Below are 16,709 nucleotides of genomic sequence, written 5' to 3' on the forward strand. Positions count from 1 at the left end.
TTAAGGTAAAAAACCTTCTATTGTCAGCAACCCCCCAGAGCCCCCAAATACTTACTTGAGTTTGATCTTGATCCAGCGCTGTGCCCAAGAGCAGTGGTTCTCTCTGCTCTCTCCCTCCTGACTGGAATGAGAGCAGCAAGAACCACTGTCAATCAAATCCAGGGACGAGGGAGCAGGGGGTGGGGCCGAGCGCACTATTTGTGTTAATGGTTTCCTATAATGAAACACGGAGAAGAGAAGGAGCCCAGAGCTCCAGCGGGGAACCAAGAAAGAAGAGGATTAGGGCTGCTCTGTGTAAAACCATTGCAAAAGCAGGTAAGTATGGCATGTTCGTTATTAAAAAAAAAAAAAAATAAAATAACTTTAAAATCACTTTAAAATCAAATCTCATTGAAGTCTTTGAGGGGCAAATCTTGAAATCATATTCTGGTCATTTTCAGGGCTAACAGTCAGGGTATTGTAAAAAGGGGCATAAGGAGCTCGGCAATTCCATGGGGATCATTGTGGAAACAAAAATATAAAAAAAATACCATACAGTAGGTAGAGGGTCCTCCTTTTATTGTCACTTCGAGGGAAACATGGGAAAGCCACAAATCCTTCAAATTACATGCTTGGGAGACCATTCTTAAAAAAAAACAAACAGCTAAAACCCTCAACTTTGTACAAATTGGCCAGTGGCACAACTATGATTTGTGTGCTTCTTTTTTTATTGTAAAGTTTAATGAAACGGCAAAACAGAGTGCTAACCCCCTTCTCTTGTAGCCCTTAATATTCCCAAAATTATCAAAATATAGATTTCAGGCATGTCTTTGGTAGATTTTGGCTAGTGTTAGGACAGTATGTGAGCACTTGAATAAGCAGCAAATAGAAAGAGATAATGTAAGAGGACGAGACTAAGGGCCCTTTCACATGGGACGGATCTGTGATGATCCGCCCCGTGAACATCTGCTTGCTCAGCGGGGATCGCTCCGTTGATCCCCGTTGAGCCGGCGGATCACAGGGTGGTTCCTGAACCCTGTGCAGGGACCGCCCTGTCAGATCTCCGCTCTCCCCTATGGGGGATCGGATGAACATGGATCGTCTGTCCGTGTTCATCCGATCCGCTCTGCAGACGGATAGAAAAATAGGATATTCCTCCGTCTGCATAATCGGACCGTAGCGGGGGCGGATGATATCGGGTGTCAGCGGATGTTCATCTGCTGACACCCGCTATCCCATGTATGCATGTATGTCCATATTTCATCCAAAAAAGATGGATGAAATACGGACATACTGTCCGCATGTGTGAAAGGGGGGGTTTTATTGTTAAATAAATATTAGAGTGTATTATCTGATAGGCAATAGCTACAAATATTTGTGAGTGCTGGAGCACCAGAAAAGGCCACAAACTTGTAGACACAAAGCCCAGCAAACAACAGAGATTGGCAGCTGAGATTCGGCCAAAGAAACATTGTTGGCACCTTTACAGTGCTGGAGTACTGAAATAGGCTAAAAACTTTACAGTGATTCTAAAATATATATTTTTTAAATAACAAACATGTTATACTTACCTGCTCTGTGTCATGGTTTTGCACAGAGCAGCCTCAATCCTTATCTTTTTGGGTTCCCTGCCAGTGGTCCTGGCTCCTTCCCCCTGTTGAGTGCCCCCAATAGCAAGCCTGTGTCCATGTACACACATAGCATGGCTCAGGCCCGGCTCCACCTCCTTATTGGCTCACTGGCTGTGATTGACATCAAAAGCCAATGGCGCTCGCTGCTGTGTGAGCCAAAGAGGTTAGACCCGGGAGGGCCGCTGCTCTCGTGCATATTGCTGGATTGAGATGGGGCTTAGGTATGTATAAGGTGGGGCTGAGGGGGGACCTGCACCCAGAAGGTTTTTTTACCATAATACATAGAATGCGTTAAGTTAAAAAAACACTTTGAGGTACAATGCAGAATTTACTTTACAGGAACATTGGACAGTTGAGGTCCAAGTGCAAAGACATCATATGCAGCACCTTTACACCTAAATGTGCCGCAAACTTGGAGCTGCAATGTAAGAGTTACCCCGTAGTAAAATTAAAACTTTGTCATCTGAGGTCCAGCTGCAGAAATATTATGTGTGACACCTTACAAGGATTTATCTTGCAGCAAACATTACAAACTGGGCAACCAAGGTTGATCTGCGGAAACATTATGTGTGGCACTTTTTAGTGTCAGATCACTGGACTAGGCCAGGAGAGGTCCCAGATGTTGGTAATGCCAGGGCTGTCTTACTGAGTGGGCACACCTGGGCACTGCCCAGGGATCCCAGCTTCATGGGGCGCCCCTGCACTTTCCCCAAAGCAGCTGGTCCCTGAGTCCACGTTGCCCCAAAATTGGGGGCCCCATGATGGCACTGAGAATGATGGATACACAGGGGAGGCAGGCTGGCAGCGGTGCGCCGTACTGTGCAGAATGATACCTATTATTTCACAGCCAGCAGGGAGGGGAAGGGCAGGAGCGCCAGTGATGCTCTAACCCCACCCCATGCAGCTTGAATGTTTGGGACTCGAAAGCTTGAGGGGTAGGAGCTGAAGTGGGAGCTGCTGAGTCAGCAGCACTGAGAACCTACCTGCGGAAGTAGCATTGTGGATGGTGTCATGGTGAGCCCAGCTGTCCAGCACTGTTTCCACCTCCACCCCCCTTTCTGCCTGCTTGATTGGTATAGGTGAGTCCAGTGCTGGAGGTGGGCACATAGCCAAAAGTTTACATGCACTGTATCTCCACTGGAAAAGGGGGTACTACATGGATGCAATAATGGCGCTGGGGGATATGAAGGGTGTATGGGGGGAAACAATTCTGAGGGGGGGTCTAGGGTGTATAGGGGAGAAGCAATACTTGAAGTAGCTTGGGTGGCTATAGTGCTAGAGGTATCAGGGAAGTAGAGAGGTCACAACACAAAGGGTATCTTATGGTATATGGTAACAGTGCTGGGGGGATATCTGGGGTGTAGAGGGGTGAGAGTGCTGGGGGGATATCTAGGGGTGTAGAGGGGTGAGAGTGCTGGGGGGATATCTGGAGTGTAGAGGGATCAGAGTGCTGGGGAGGATATCTGGGGTGTAGAGGAGTCAGAGTGCTGGGGGGATACCTGGGCCTTAGAGGGGTCCAGAGTGCTGGGGGGATATCTGGGGTGTAGAGGGGTCAGCGTGCTGGGAGATATCTAGGGTGTAGAGGGGTGAGAGTGCTGGGGGATATCTGGAGTGTAGAGGGATCACAGTGCTAGGGGGATATCTGGGGTGTAGAGGAGTCAGAGTTCTGGGGGGATATCTGGGCTGTAGAGGGGTCCAGAGTGCTGGGGGGATATCTGGGGTGTAGAGGGGTTAGAGTGCTGAAGGGATATCTGGGGTGTAGAGGAGTCAGAATGCTGGGGGGATATCTGGGGTGTAGAGGGGTTAGAGTGCTGGGGGGATATCTGTGTTGTAGAGGGGTCCAGAGTGCTGGGGGGATATCTGGGGTGTAGAGGGGTCAGAGTGTGGGGGGATATATGGGGTGTAGAGGGGTTAGAGTGCTGAAGGGATATCTGGGGTGTAGAGGAGTCAGAATGCTGGGGGGATATCTGGGGTGTAGAGGGGTTAGAGTGCTGGGGGGATATCTGGGTTGTAGAGGGGTCCAGAGTGCTGGGGGGATATCTGGGGTGTAGAGGGGTCAGAGTGTGGGGGGATATTTGGGGTGTAGATGGATCAGAGTGCTGGGGGGATATCTGGGATGTAGAGAAGTCAGAGTGCTGGGGGATATCTAGGGTGTAGAGGGGTCAGAGTGCTGGGGGGATATCTGAGGTGTACAGGGGTCAGAGTGCTGGGGGGATATCTGGGGTGTAGAGGGGTCAGAGTGCTGGGGGGATATCTGGGGTGTAGAGGGGTCAGAGTGCTGGGGGGATATCTGGGGTGTAGAGGGGTCAGAGTGCTGGGGGGATATCTAGGGTGTAGAGGGGCTATAGTGCTGGGGAGGCATCAATCTAGCAGATATATTATATGAACAGGACAGCTTTGTTACTTTATGTATGTAGTATTTTCCCAGTTTCTTTGCTGTACAGAATGATTGTTCATGTAATTAATGCGGAGCTCCACCCAAAAGGGGGAACTCCGCTTGTCTGCCTCCTACCTACTTGATATCTGTTTACCTGCGCTGTCTCCATTGCAGGGGCCCCAGAGCATTACTTTGCCCAGGGGCCCATGATGCTATTAAGATGTCCCTGGGTAATGCTTGTAGGTACCAAACCCAACTCCCACAAATTTTGAGCAGCAACACAGGATTTACCCTGCAGCCAACGTTACAAATTTGGCAGCTGAGGTCCAGCTGCAGAAACACTATGTGTGGCCTCTTTACAGTGCAGGAGCACTGGACTACGCCAGAAGAGGTTGCAGGAGCTGGTAATGCTTGTAGGTACCAAACCCAACTCCCAGGGTTTGGGAGGATTGAAACATCACCCTGGGAGCCGGCCCCATTTCCTCCTCAGTTGGAGCACCTTAACCCTCCTTCTCCACATCTAATTCCTCCTGCTGCTTCTGCCTTAGTTTCCTGCTGACCCTGAGACAACAACAAGCCCTCCTCTTCAGCATTTCCTCCTGCTACAATGCCTGAAGTGGCTAACCATTCTGGTCATCTCTCCAAAAGGTACCAAGATGCTGCATGGGTCTTGAATGGTAAACCACTGAGGTGTAAAAAGTACCCCAGTTCTCCAGAGCCTGTCCTTGTATCGTAAATGAACAGGTAATCATTGATGGCCCACTGGTGCAGCCTTTGCTACATGGCCAACATTGAATTTCAGTGCATGCTGGTGTCACAGGTCAGGTGATTGTCAGGTGGCATGCGTTGGCACTGCATTTCTTCAACTTGGCAAACACTGGCTGGGTATGACTGTCTAAAGTGGCCACAAACTCTTCTGACCTGACACAGAACCTCCTGGAAGCCAATGTACTTAACCAGGAACCGCTGCACCACCAGGTTGGCAAGGTACATGTGTGAACTTTTTCTTCTGAAGGGCACCGATAGGTTTGTCCCATTGTCACACATGACTTTGCCTGGTGCAAGATGGCGTGAGGTTGCCACTTGTCAGCCTGGCCCCAAAGAGCTGCCACAGCTGCTGGCTGTGGCAGCTGTGGCTCATCACAATAAGCGTATATTGATTGGTTTGCGTAAAAGTTATAGCTTCTACAAAATAGGGGATAGATTTATGGCATTTTTATTATATTTTTACTAGTAATGGCGGTGATCAGCGATTTTTTTCGGGACTGCGATATTGTGCCAGACAGATTGGACACTTTTGACACTTTTTTGGGACCATTGATATTTATACCGCGATCAGAGCTAAAAATAGCCACTGATTACTGTATAAATGTCACTGCGATCAAGGGGTTAAATGTGTGTTCTCTAGGTGTGTTCTAACTGTGAGGGGATTGGACTGACTGGGGGGAGGAGACATATCGTTGTTCCTACTTAGTAGGAACACACAATCTGTTTCTCCTCTCCGTTCCTGCTCTCATGCCCACAAGCGCAGGTGCTATGGCTCTTAAGGGAGCAGCAGTATATATATGGCGATGCCGTATATATACAGAACCGGTTAAGTTAACTGAAATCTGACCTGTTCTTCTGAAAAAAATGCTATCTAACTGTCTGTCACAGTGATTTAGTCCTTGAGTCACCAACCAAGAACAAATATGAACAGTGCCTTGAAAAAGTATTCATACCCCTTGAAATTTTCCACATTTTGTCATGTTTCAACCAAAAACGTAACTGTATTTTATTGGGATTTTCTGTAATAGACCAACACAAAGTGACACATAATTGTGAAGTGGAAGGAAAATGATAAATGATTTTCACATTTTTTTACAAATAAATATCTGAAAAGTGTGGCGTGCATTTGTATTTAGCCCCCTTTACTCTGATACCCCTAACTAAAATCTAGTTAAACCAATTGCCTTCAGAAGTCACCTAATTAGTAAATAGAGTCCACCTGTGTGTAATTTACCCTCAGTATAAATACAGCTCTGTGAAGCCCTCAGAGGTTTGTTAGAGAACCTTAGTGAACGAACAGCATCATGAAGGCCAAGGAACACACCAGAGAGGTCAGGGATAAAGTTGTGGTGAAGTTTAACGCGGGGTTAGGTTATAAAAAAAATATCCCAAGCTTTGAACATCTCATGGAGCACTGTTCAATCCATCATCTGAAAATGGAAAGAGTATGGCACAACTGCAAACCTACCAAGACATGGCCGTCCATCTAAACTGACAGGCCGGGGAAGGAGAGCATTAATCAGATCCACAGTTCAGGAGGGAGAATCTGTCCACAGTACAACTATTATGCCCCGTACACACGATAGGATTTTCCGTCAGAATTTCCGTCACACAAAATTTGAGGGCTGGTTCTCAAATTTTCTGACAACAGAATCCGTTGTCGTAAATTCCGATCGTATGTACACAATTCTGACGCACAAAGTTCCACACATGCTCGGAATCAAGCAGCAGAGCCGCACTGGATAGTGAACTTAATTTCTCTCGGCTCGTCGTACGTGTTGTACGTCACTGCGTCCTTGACTTCAGAATTTCCGACAAGATTTGTGTGACCTTGTGTATGCAAGACAAGTTTGAGCCAACATCCGTCAGAAAAAAAACATGGATTTTGTTGTTGGAAAATCCTATCGTGTGTACAGGGCATTGGTAGGGCACTCCACAAATCTGGCCTTTATGGAAGTAGCAAGAAGAAAGCCATTGTTGAAAGAAAGCCATAAGAAGTCCCATTTGCAGTTTGTGAGAAGCCATGTGGGTGGACACAGCAAACATGTGGAAGAAGGTGCTCTGGTCAGATGAGACCATAATTGAAATTTTTGATCTAAAAGCAAAACGCTATGTGTGGCAGAAAACTAACACTGCACATCACCCTGAACACACCATCCCCACCGTGAAACATAGTGGTGGAAGCATCATGTTGTGAGGATACTTTTCTTCAGTAGGGACAGGGAAGTTGGAGTTGATGGTAAGATGAATGGAGCCAAATACAGGGCAATCTTAGAAGAAAACCTGTTACAGTCTGCAAACGACTTGAGACTGGGGTGGAGGTTCACTTTCCAGCAGGACAGCGACCCTAAACATACAGCCAGAGCTACAATGAAATTGTTTAGATCAAAGCATATTCATGTGTTAGATAGGCCCAGTCAAAGTCCAGACCTAAATCCAATTTAGAATCTGTGGCTAGACTTGAAAATCGCTGTTCACAAACGCTCTCCATCTAATCTGAGAGAGCTTGAGCTATTTTGCAAAGAAGAATGGCCAAAAATGTCACTCTCTAGATGTGCAAAGCTGGTAGAGAAGTACCAAAAAGACGTGCAGCTATAGTTGAAGCGAAAGGTGGTTCTACAATGTATTGACTTAGGGGGGCTGAATACAAATTTCACATATTTAGTTGTAAAAAAATATTGAAAATCATTTATAATTTTCCTTACACATCAAAATTATGTGCCACTTTGTGTTGGTCTATCACATAAAATCCCAATAAAATACATTTACGTTTCTGGTTGAAACATGACAAAATGTGGAAAATTTCAAGGGGTGTGAATACTTTTTCAAGGCATTGTAGATCAGAAGTTCTCACTGCATTTGCTTCATACTTGTTCTGAGCCAGTACGTGTTTGTTTATTCTTGCAGTCGGAGGCAGTAAAAATAGGATGTGTAGCCACTGTTTTACTTCCCCCTTTAAAGCAGTATTAAACCCAAAACCAAGGGGGGGCGTGGTCAAGGTGGCAACCTAATAGGACGTGTAGGACGGGAGCTCCGCACCTGGCAGGCTAAATTCCCCAGTCTTAAGGGATTTATAACCACCCTGATCTGTCTAAAAGGCTGAGGCTGAGGTCAGGCATGCGAAGGGGGAACTCTGGTTCACAGAGGAAAAGGTACCCAAAACACCGCCGCTGGTCCGGGGCTCACGCGTGGCTGCACACACAAACATGGCGTCCCAGACGGAGCTGGCTGAGCCACCTCCGCTGGGATCGGAACAGTTCCAGGCACTCATGCAGGCTATCATGGGATGCCAAACCACTCTGACCACCAAAATAGAGCAAATGCAGCTGGAAATGGGACTCGACAAGACGCGACATGGATAAGTACCGGGACAGGCTGTCGGAGGCGGAGAGAAGGGTAGGGGACACTGAAGATACGGTCCGAGACCACACTGCCTCCCTCCACACGCTGCAGGTGAAGATGTGTGTGCTGGAATCCTGGGCCGAAGACCAGGAAAACAGAAATCGCAGGAATAACCTGAGACTGGTGGGCTTTCCAGAGGGGGTTGAGGGGCGAGATCTGGCGGCCTACACGGAGCATTTACTACGCACGCTCCTCCCTCAGGTGCCATTTTCCCCTCACTTCGCAGTGGAACGGGCTCACAGAATGCCGCCTGTTCCGGGACCGCCAGGTGCCCCACCACACACATTCATCTTCCACTTATTGAATTTCAGGGACCGAGACCTGGTCTTGAGGGAAGCAAGAAAACTGGGAGAAATGCACCATGAGAATGTGAAGATCATGCTATTCCCTGACTACTCGGTGGAAACACAGAGGCTGCACAGGACATTCGACCACGTCAAGGCCCAGCTGCACATCAAGGGGCTCAAATACAACATAATGTTCCCAGCGTGACTCAGAGTGGTGGACGGTGAGTCTACCAAATTCTTCACCTCCCCGGAGGAGGCTTCCAGATGGATCGAATCCCTTCCTCGTGACCGCTGATCCTTCCTCTGGTGACTACTGCAGCTGCCCTTCTAATCCACCCGATATGTCCAGTGGTAAGCACAACAGACTTTTGCTCATATTTTCTCCCATTATATTTATGACCGGGATGCCTGATGGACTAGGCTCTCCTAGCCCCCCCCCCGGTGACACCTTATTCACTATTGCAATGGGGCCCTGGTTCTTGGTACTGTGTGACTTTAGACACTGACTTACCCGATAATCCGCTTTTCTGAGTTCAAGGGGGCCTGATACATTTCTCCTGCTTAGCAGCGTCTGATGCTACTGATGCCCCCCCCCTTGTGCAAAAATGAAATATGGAATTACACTATACCCCGGCTGATAGAGAGGGAGGCATGGATTCTCTGCTGATTGAATGAATGGGGATGCTTTAGCGGGGGGGGGTTGTGGCTGCCTCTTGCTCCTTTTCCTGCCATGCTGACAGGGATGCATGACTGACATGAACACTGGTCTCCCTGAAAGCCATAGCGAGAGCTTGGCCTATGTCCTGTGGTCCTGTGTTACCACTGGAAGTTATGGACTGTGAGAAGGGCCGGGAGAGAGACAGCTCCCCCTTCAGTTACGTTTCAAGTTTGAGCGTGGTTCTTTGTTAAGTACTTTGCTAACTTTGCCTTCCTTCACACAGGTTTCTTTTCTTTAAAAACTGTTGTAACTTACTTTGAGCCCTTAGAGTATTCTAAGTGTAAGCTGCTATTCAATACTTCAAGGTATGACTTGTTTTCTAAATGATCCCTAAACTAAATGTTGCCTCAAGGAAATGCTTGTGGTGGAGTGACTCCATCGATAAGATCTGTGTCCTAGGTGTGCCAATTGTTACACACTGCCCCCTTAGGAGTTTTCTCCTATTTATGAGTTTGGGTACTCAAACACCCAGTGGTTTAGTTTTCGGGGTGTGGGGTGGGATGGGATGGGTGTCTTTTCATTTTTTGTTTTTTTCTTCCACGTTTAAGTGCCTTATACTACAGACAGCCTTACAACAGCAAATGTAATGCTCATATCTTGATGTTCTCTGACCCACTGCCTGTATGCACATGCTCGAGATGGTCTTTTTGCGGGCTCTGTGCTGGGTGGGGCTTCTTCTGCCCTCCCATGCTATGGCTCCAATAAAGATCTTGTCATGGAATGTCAGAGGTCTTAACCATAAAATCAAGCGCTCCCTGGTTTTTGACTACCTTAAGAAATATGCACCTCATATCTGCATTCTCCAGGAAACGCACTTAGTGGGTGGTAGAATAATGGGCCTAAAGAGACCATGGGTGGGTCACCGCTACCACGTCACACACTCCAGTTATGCCCAGGGGGTTAGTATTCTGGTCCACAAGTCCCTTAACTTTGAACCTCTTAATGTTATCATACGTGCTGCTGCACGCTATGATAGATACGGTATTGGTAGGTGTGTATGTGCCGCCCCCAGCTAATCTTTCTCTGCTACATAAAATAAATACCCTGATTGCTCAATTCCATACAGACAACGTGGTCCTAGCAGGGGACTTCAATATTCCTCCAAACTCATCTTTGGATAGATTGTCCCCGGACCCCACTACTGACTCTGCATTGTTCTGTTGGGCTCAGGTGTTTGGGCTGGAGGATGTGTGGCGATGGAAACACCCATCAGACCGTATGTACACATGTCACTCTTCTTCCTACAACACACTATCCCACATTGATCTTCTCTATGCTAGTGTTACCATGCTCCCCAAAATTACAGGGATTGAGATGTTTCCTCTTGGTATTTCTGACCACTCCCAGTCGATGTGTACATTGCAAACTACTACCCCCCAAGCGGATAGACTCTGACATCTTTCTAGGTTCTGGATTGAGAGCCCCACTATAGATATAGAAATGGCCAAGGAGATAAAGGAATTTTGGTTACTCAATGCTAACACTTCTACAACGGGGACTGTTTGGGATACTTTTAAGGCCTACATCAGGGGCTGCTATCTTTTATCCATAGCTCGGGAACGTAGGAATGATAGGATCACACTGGAGGAGGCAGCGGCTAATTCCCAAGAACTAGAATCTCGGTTTACCCTTACCTCTAACCCTATTACAGCCCAGGATATGAAAGTAGCCTATCGTGAAGTGATGCTGCTTAGAGTAGCCCAGGCAAATAAGCGCCAATTGGCTCAAAAGCAGATCATTTTCGGGCAAGGTGATAAAACAGGTAGGCTTCTAGCTTGGATCTCTAAGGAGCGTTCCCCGGTCTCTACTATAGCCCGTCTCCGTAGGAGCAATGGGACTCTAGTGACAGACCCTGTTAATATTAATGCCTGCTTTGCTGATTATTACTCTGCCTTGTATTCTTCTAGAGCGCAGCACTCCTCTGAGGTGCTATTCGAATTCCTGGATGGGGTGAGGCTTCCTGTCCTCACTACTGCAACAAGGGAAAGCTTAGATGCCCCGATTAAAATAGAGGAGGTCCAGCAAGCATTGGGTTCCCTGTAACCAGGAAAGACCCCGGGAGTAGATGGGCTTCCCCCTGAATTTTACAAACAGTACATGGAGGAGGTGGCAACTAGAATGCATGACATGTTTACAAAGACCCTACAGGAAGACGATCTCCCACCCTCTATGGCACAAGCCATCATAGTGGTGATACCCAAACCCGGGAAAGACCCCAACCTGTGCTTATCTTACCGGCCCATTTCCCTGCTTAATTCTGATGCAAACGTGCTAACTAAAATTCTCGCTAAGCATTTAAACAAAGTAATAATTACCCTAATTCATAAGGGTCAGTCAGGTTTTATGCTGGGTAAGTGGACCGATATCAATATCCGCAGGTTGTATACTGTCTTGGCCTCCAGAGACGGAGATGGTGGGAACGAAGTGGTGGCCTCCCTTGACGTCCAGAAGGCCTTTGACTCCGTGGAGCGGGGCTATCTCTGGGAGGTCCTCCACAGATTCGGATTTGGTCCGGTCTTCGTCTCCTGGTTCAAGACTGTGTACAGGGCCCCAACGGCAAGAGTATGTACCGGCACAGTTCTCTCCCCATCCTTTTCTCTTTGCAGGCGAACAAGACAGGGGTGCCCCCGTTCTCTCCAGGGCTTTTTGCACTAGCAATTGAAACTATGGCTACTCTCCTCTGATCCACAACTGAGGTCCAGGGGATTGTTAGGGGCCCCCTTCAGGAGAAGGTGGTGTTATATGCTGACGACAACTTGTTGTATCATAGGGATGACGGGGCTTCCATACAGGTGGCCCTATTGGTTATTGACAAATTTGGACATTATTCAGGTATATGTATAAACTGGGGAAAGTCAATTTTATTTCCTCTCCACTCCGGAGCTGGCCCTTCGCAGGTGGATGGGCAGCTCGGGAGGATCTCCCAATTTAAATACTTGGGAGTGGAAATTCACCAGGATCTGAAACAATATGTTACCCGTAACCTTAGCCCAGTGGTCAATCAATTATCTCAAAGATGTAATACGTGGAAATCCCTACCCCTAGCACCGGTGGGCCGGATTAACTTAATTAAGATGTCGGTATTGCCCAAGTTTACGTACCTTTTCTGACAGACCCCTGTGCCCATACTGAATAGCTTTTTTAAACAACTGGACAGTATCATTACTTCCTTTGTTTGGAATGGGAAGGCTCCTAGAATAGCAAAAACAACTTTACAATTACCTGTTACACTAAGGGGACTAGCCCTACCCTGTTTCCTGAAATATTATTGGGCCGCGGTCTTCGTAACTGTTAAATGGTGGCTCTCCAAGAACCCGGCCAACCCTGCATCTACCTTAGAGGCGGCGCTACTTGGTTCATATAGGCAATTGAAGAATCTGGTGCACAGAGGCCCCTGATCTAACCCGCATGTAGCCCTCTATATGGGTGCGACCCTTAAGGTGTGGGACACTGTTAACAGGAAACTTATGGGGCCTAACATATGGTCTCCAGCGACTCCCCTTTGGGGTAACCCTCGGTTGCCCCATTTCGGCTCCATCCCAGACCCAGTTGTGGGGCCAGGCATGGGGTCATAACCCTGGGTGACATAGTGTCCTAAGGACAACTGATCTCCTTCGATGCTCTGAAGAGAGATCGAGGCCTACCAAACCACATGTTCTTTAGGTTTCTTCAATTGCGTCATGCCTTTCATTCTCAATTCCCCTCTCTGGTGGTTCTGGAGATGTCAAATGTGGAAAGTGCGCTCAGATCCCCTGATGGCGGGAGAACACTATCCACACTGTACAATATACTAGCTTCTCTAGACACGTCTAAGGTCTCCCAGCTGTTCGAGCTCTGGCAGAAGGACATTCCAGAATTAGCAGATGATGACTGGGAGGAGGGTATCCATTAATACCTGCCTCTTGTAATCTCAGCAAGAGACAGGTTCATACAATTGAAGTTTCTTCACCCTGCATACTATTCCCCAGCATGCTTGGTGAGGATATACCCTGACCAAATGGCAAATTGCCCCAGATGTAGCTCAGACAATGCTGATTTCTTCCACTTGGTTTGGTCCTGGCCAGGAGTGGTTGAATTCTGGAAAAACATTTTGACTGACATCAATTCTATCGGGAAATTGATGGTCCCATACAGCCTGATCCCTCTCCTGTTGGGTATTTGTGACTTTCTTGAGGCCCCTTGGGGGAAAAAACAGTTTGTTTTCTATACTACATTTTACGCTAGAAAAGCGGTCCTATTGCAATGGAATCAACCCCAACCACCCACTAGACAACTCTGGCAATCCTTAGTGAATGCAACACTACCGCTATACAAACTAATATATTTGGGAAGAAATTGATAAAATTTGGGCAGCATTGGTGAAGGCGAAACCTGACCATTGAGTAAGTTTAAAAGCCCTCCCCTCCTCCTGTCATGTGCCTCTCCCACTAGCCATCTTTAAACCTTGCCCTATACTTTAAGATGTGGGTTTGACCTTGCGGAAGGCAATCAATAGACCCCACCCCCCCTACATATACTTCTTGGTGGTTATGCTCGCAGTGGCTTATCAGATGTCTGACACAAGCAATGTTACGTTTGCTGCTAAAAAAACTCTACCTGCAATGTTATGTAAGGACAAATCTGAGTTCTGTCTGTATGTATTTGTACCCTGGTACTGTATGCTTGTTTTGTGAAACTTTAAATAAACTTTATGTTAAAAACAAAAAAAAAAAAACATTTATTATATTGCAGATTACCAATTCTTAGCTGTAATGGCTGCATTAGTTTCCCCTTTCAGGCTTTCTTTCTTCTGTTTTCATCTAATGATCCAGCAAGCACATCTGTTGTTTTTCACAGCACAAGCTCTCCAGCAGAATGTATCAGTTTACATGGATGAGACAAACCACTTAACACTGGCAGGGGTAATTAAAATGTTCCGCTTTTATTTATTCATGTAAAGCCTTTATCCCAAAAGGAGAAAACCTGTTTGCTGTAACTGATTATAAAGTGTGAGCTGGAGTTTGGCTTCAGTTTGTTAGTGGTTCTAATACTGCTAGTACATTTAACACTACTCTCCTCTCAGACTGACAATGCTGCTGTCTGCTGTGCCTCCTTTTTCTCTTTCATCCAGAGTTATGTCTCACTGAAACAGATTTGTTACTGGCCAGATCATCAGGTCAAAACAGAGGGGAATAAAGTCAAAGTAAAGAAAACTGATGCAGCCACCACATCTAATGATTGGTAAACTGCAATATATTACATTTTTGGTTTTGGGTTTAATACCGCTTTAAGTTGCAAAGACAGCCAGACAGTTTTTTTTACACATGCAGTGGCCATGGATGCTTTGATCCACAGCAAAAATGATACCCCTTGTTGCGTTCGACGTGCAGAATTGCAACAATTAGTTATAATTTTTTTAAAAATCACTGTTGATCCTGCAAGAAATCTTGTGAGCTGATAACTTCCTATGCTGCTGTCTCTACTGCATTATTATCAGTTATATTGCTTCCAGTTCTCTCTGTGGGCTAAAGAAGCCCCCTTACCCCCATGTAATAGGGACAGATAGAGGGAAGTGTTCTGTAGCCCTAACACACTTCCTGTTCTAGGGCGACAACACTACTTCTCCACAGATACAATACAGTGAGTGAGTGTTGTCACCCTATGGCAGAAAATGTGTTACTGACAAGATTACTACCTGAAAATAAAGGAAAAAGAGCCTGAAAAAAGACAACTAATGCAGCCACCGTATCTAAGGACTGGTAAGCATCAATATATTACTTATTGTTCTTGTGTTTAGCTACACTTTAATGTTTAGCATTATGATTCTAGGCTCTAGATCTTTAGATGACTTAGTGGTAAGGAAGAGAAATTGACAACCACAAATTGTTGCTGTGGGCTCTACTAAAACAGCCTTATTTTTACTGCTATGAATATTTTTTGCTAAAAAGGAATAAAGATAAACATTCAGACAACCATAACCCATTCTTACCAGCTCTAGTCGGTTGGGAAAGTGGATCATGCTGGTCTGGCTGCAGGGCTTATTTGTTGGCACAGGATATTCCTGGACTGGCTGGGTTTCTGACTCAGAGCTTGTCACTCCTCCATGATACTCCTGTCGAGGTCCTACATGGTCCCGTGGTCCAACATGATCTCGTGGTCCTACATGGTCTCGTGGTCCCACATGTTGTTTCTGACTTACTTTGATGTAGAAGAAGTCTTCACTGCGGCCCATCTTAGATCCCCCTCCTTTGGCATGCCCTGAGTCCTGGGAAAAGCCAAATCTTAGGATACCATCTGAGCAACGGCTCAGCTTCTTGAGGTGAGGTGGCTTTCTTCCACGATGCTGAGAACCTCTTCCTTGTTTGCTGCTAAGGCCATGCCCAGAGAGGAGACTTCCCACACTGCCCATAATGCACAGGATCTGACAGAGCAAAGTCTGTTAAGTGATGAGCCAGAGAAGAAATATAGGGGGCCGGTGTCATATCCGGGGGCCCCCCATTTCTAGACTGAGGTGCCTAAGAGGGACAAAAAGAAGCAACAAAGGAATAATTCATAAAGCAGTAGTAATCCTTCCAGCAGTATGCATTCTACACAGCACTACCATTAGATGACATTAGGGTTTGTAGGCTAGAAGTAAATGTAAACCATTTAAAAAGCTAACAATAAATGCTTTGACGTGTGCGAAAAGTCAAATCTCAAGATGCAATCCCACAGATCCATATAGATGTTTCATGTCAGCTAACAACAATCAGTGAAATGTATGGCAGCTAGACATGTGCAATTCGTTACGTTACGAATTAGTCTTTAATGAATTCGACAAATGCGTGAATTCGGAAATATCCAAGTTAATGAAAACCTGTTAAACAAATTTTTCCAAATATTCGGAAATTTGAATATTCGAATATTTTTAAATTTGTACATTCGTAAATTTGTACATTTGCACATTCGTAAATTCGTACATTCACACATTCATAAATCGTGCATTCGCACATTCGTAAATTAGTAAATCTGTAAATTTGTAAATTCAGAAATCTGAAATAATAATTAACTAATAACTTAACTATTACTAACTATTAAATTATAGGTATTGTAATTTCCTTTCAAATTTGGCTGTTAGTGAACGTAATGCCGTGTACACACGGGCAGACTTTTCGACCAGACAATCCGACCATGTGGTCTTCATTGGACCTTCAGCTGACTTTTTCTGTCGAAAATCAGACGGACTTTAGATTTGGAACATGTTTCAAATCTTTCCGACGGACTCGAGTCCGGTCAAAAAGTCAGTTCGTCTGTATGCTAGTCCGACGGACAAAAAAGGACGCAAGGGCAGCTATTGGCTACTGACTATGAACTTCCTTATTCTAGTCCCTTCGTACATCATCACGTTCATACCAACGGACTTTCGAACAAACTTTAGTCCGTTCGTGTGTGGGCAAGTCCGGTCGTCCGAAAGTCCGTCGTAACTCCGTCGAAAGTCCATTGGAAAGACCGTCGGACGCTTGATGCTGAAAAGTCCGCCCGTGTGTACACTGCTTTACAAATACAAATTTATCCAAAGTTACGAATTA

General features: G+C 46.1%; 1 protein-coding gene across 1 annotated transcript in view; it reads right to left on the reverse strand.

Annotated features, from left to right (window-relative positions):
- LZTS1 (leucine zipper tumor suppressor 1) overlaps positions 1-16,709 on the reverse strand; it is a 109,060-nt gene that overhangs the window by 11,287 nt on the left and 81,064 nt on the right. The window contains exon 2 of the mRNA XM_073622256.1: positions 15,131-15,656. Within this exon, the coding sequence (XP_073478357.1) occupies positions 15,131-15,550 (420 nt within the window). The 5' untranslated portion in view covers positions 15,551-15,656. The remainder of the gene's footprint in view (positions 1-15,130; positions 15,657-16,709) is intronic.

Source organism: Aquarana catesbeiana, linkage group LG03 (assembly GCF_042186555.1).
Source record: "Aquarana catesbeiana isolate 2022-GZ linkage group LG03, ASM4218655v1, whole genome shotgun sequence".
Taxonomy (NCBI): Eukaryota; Metazoa; Chordata; class Amphibia; order Anura; family Ranidae; genus Aquarana; species Aquarana catesbeiana.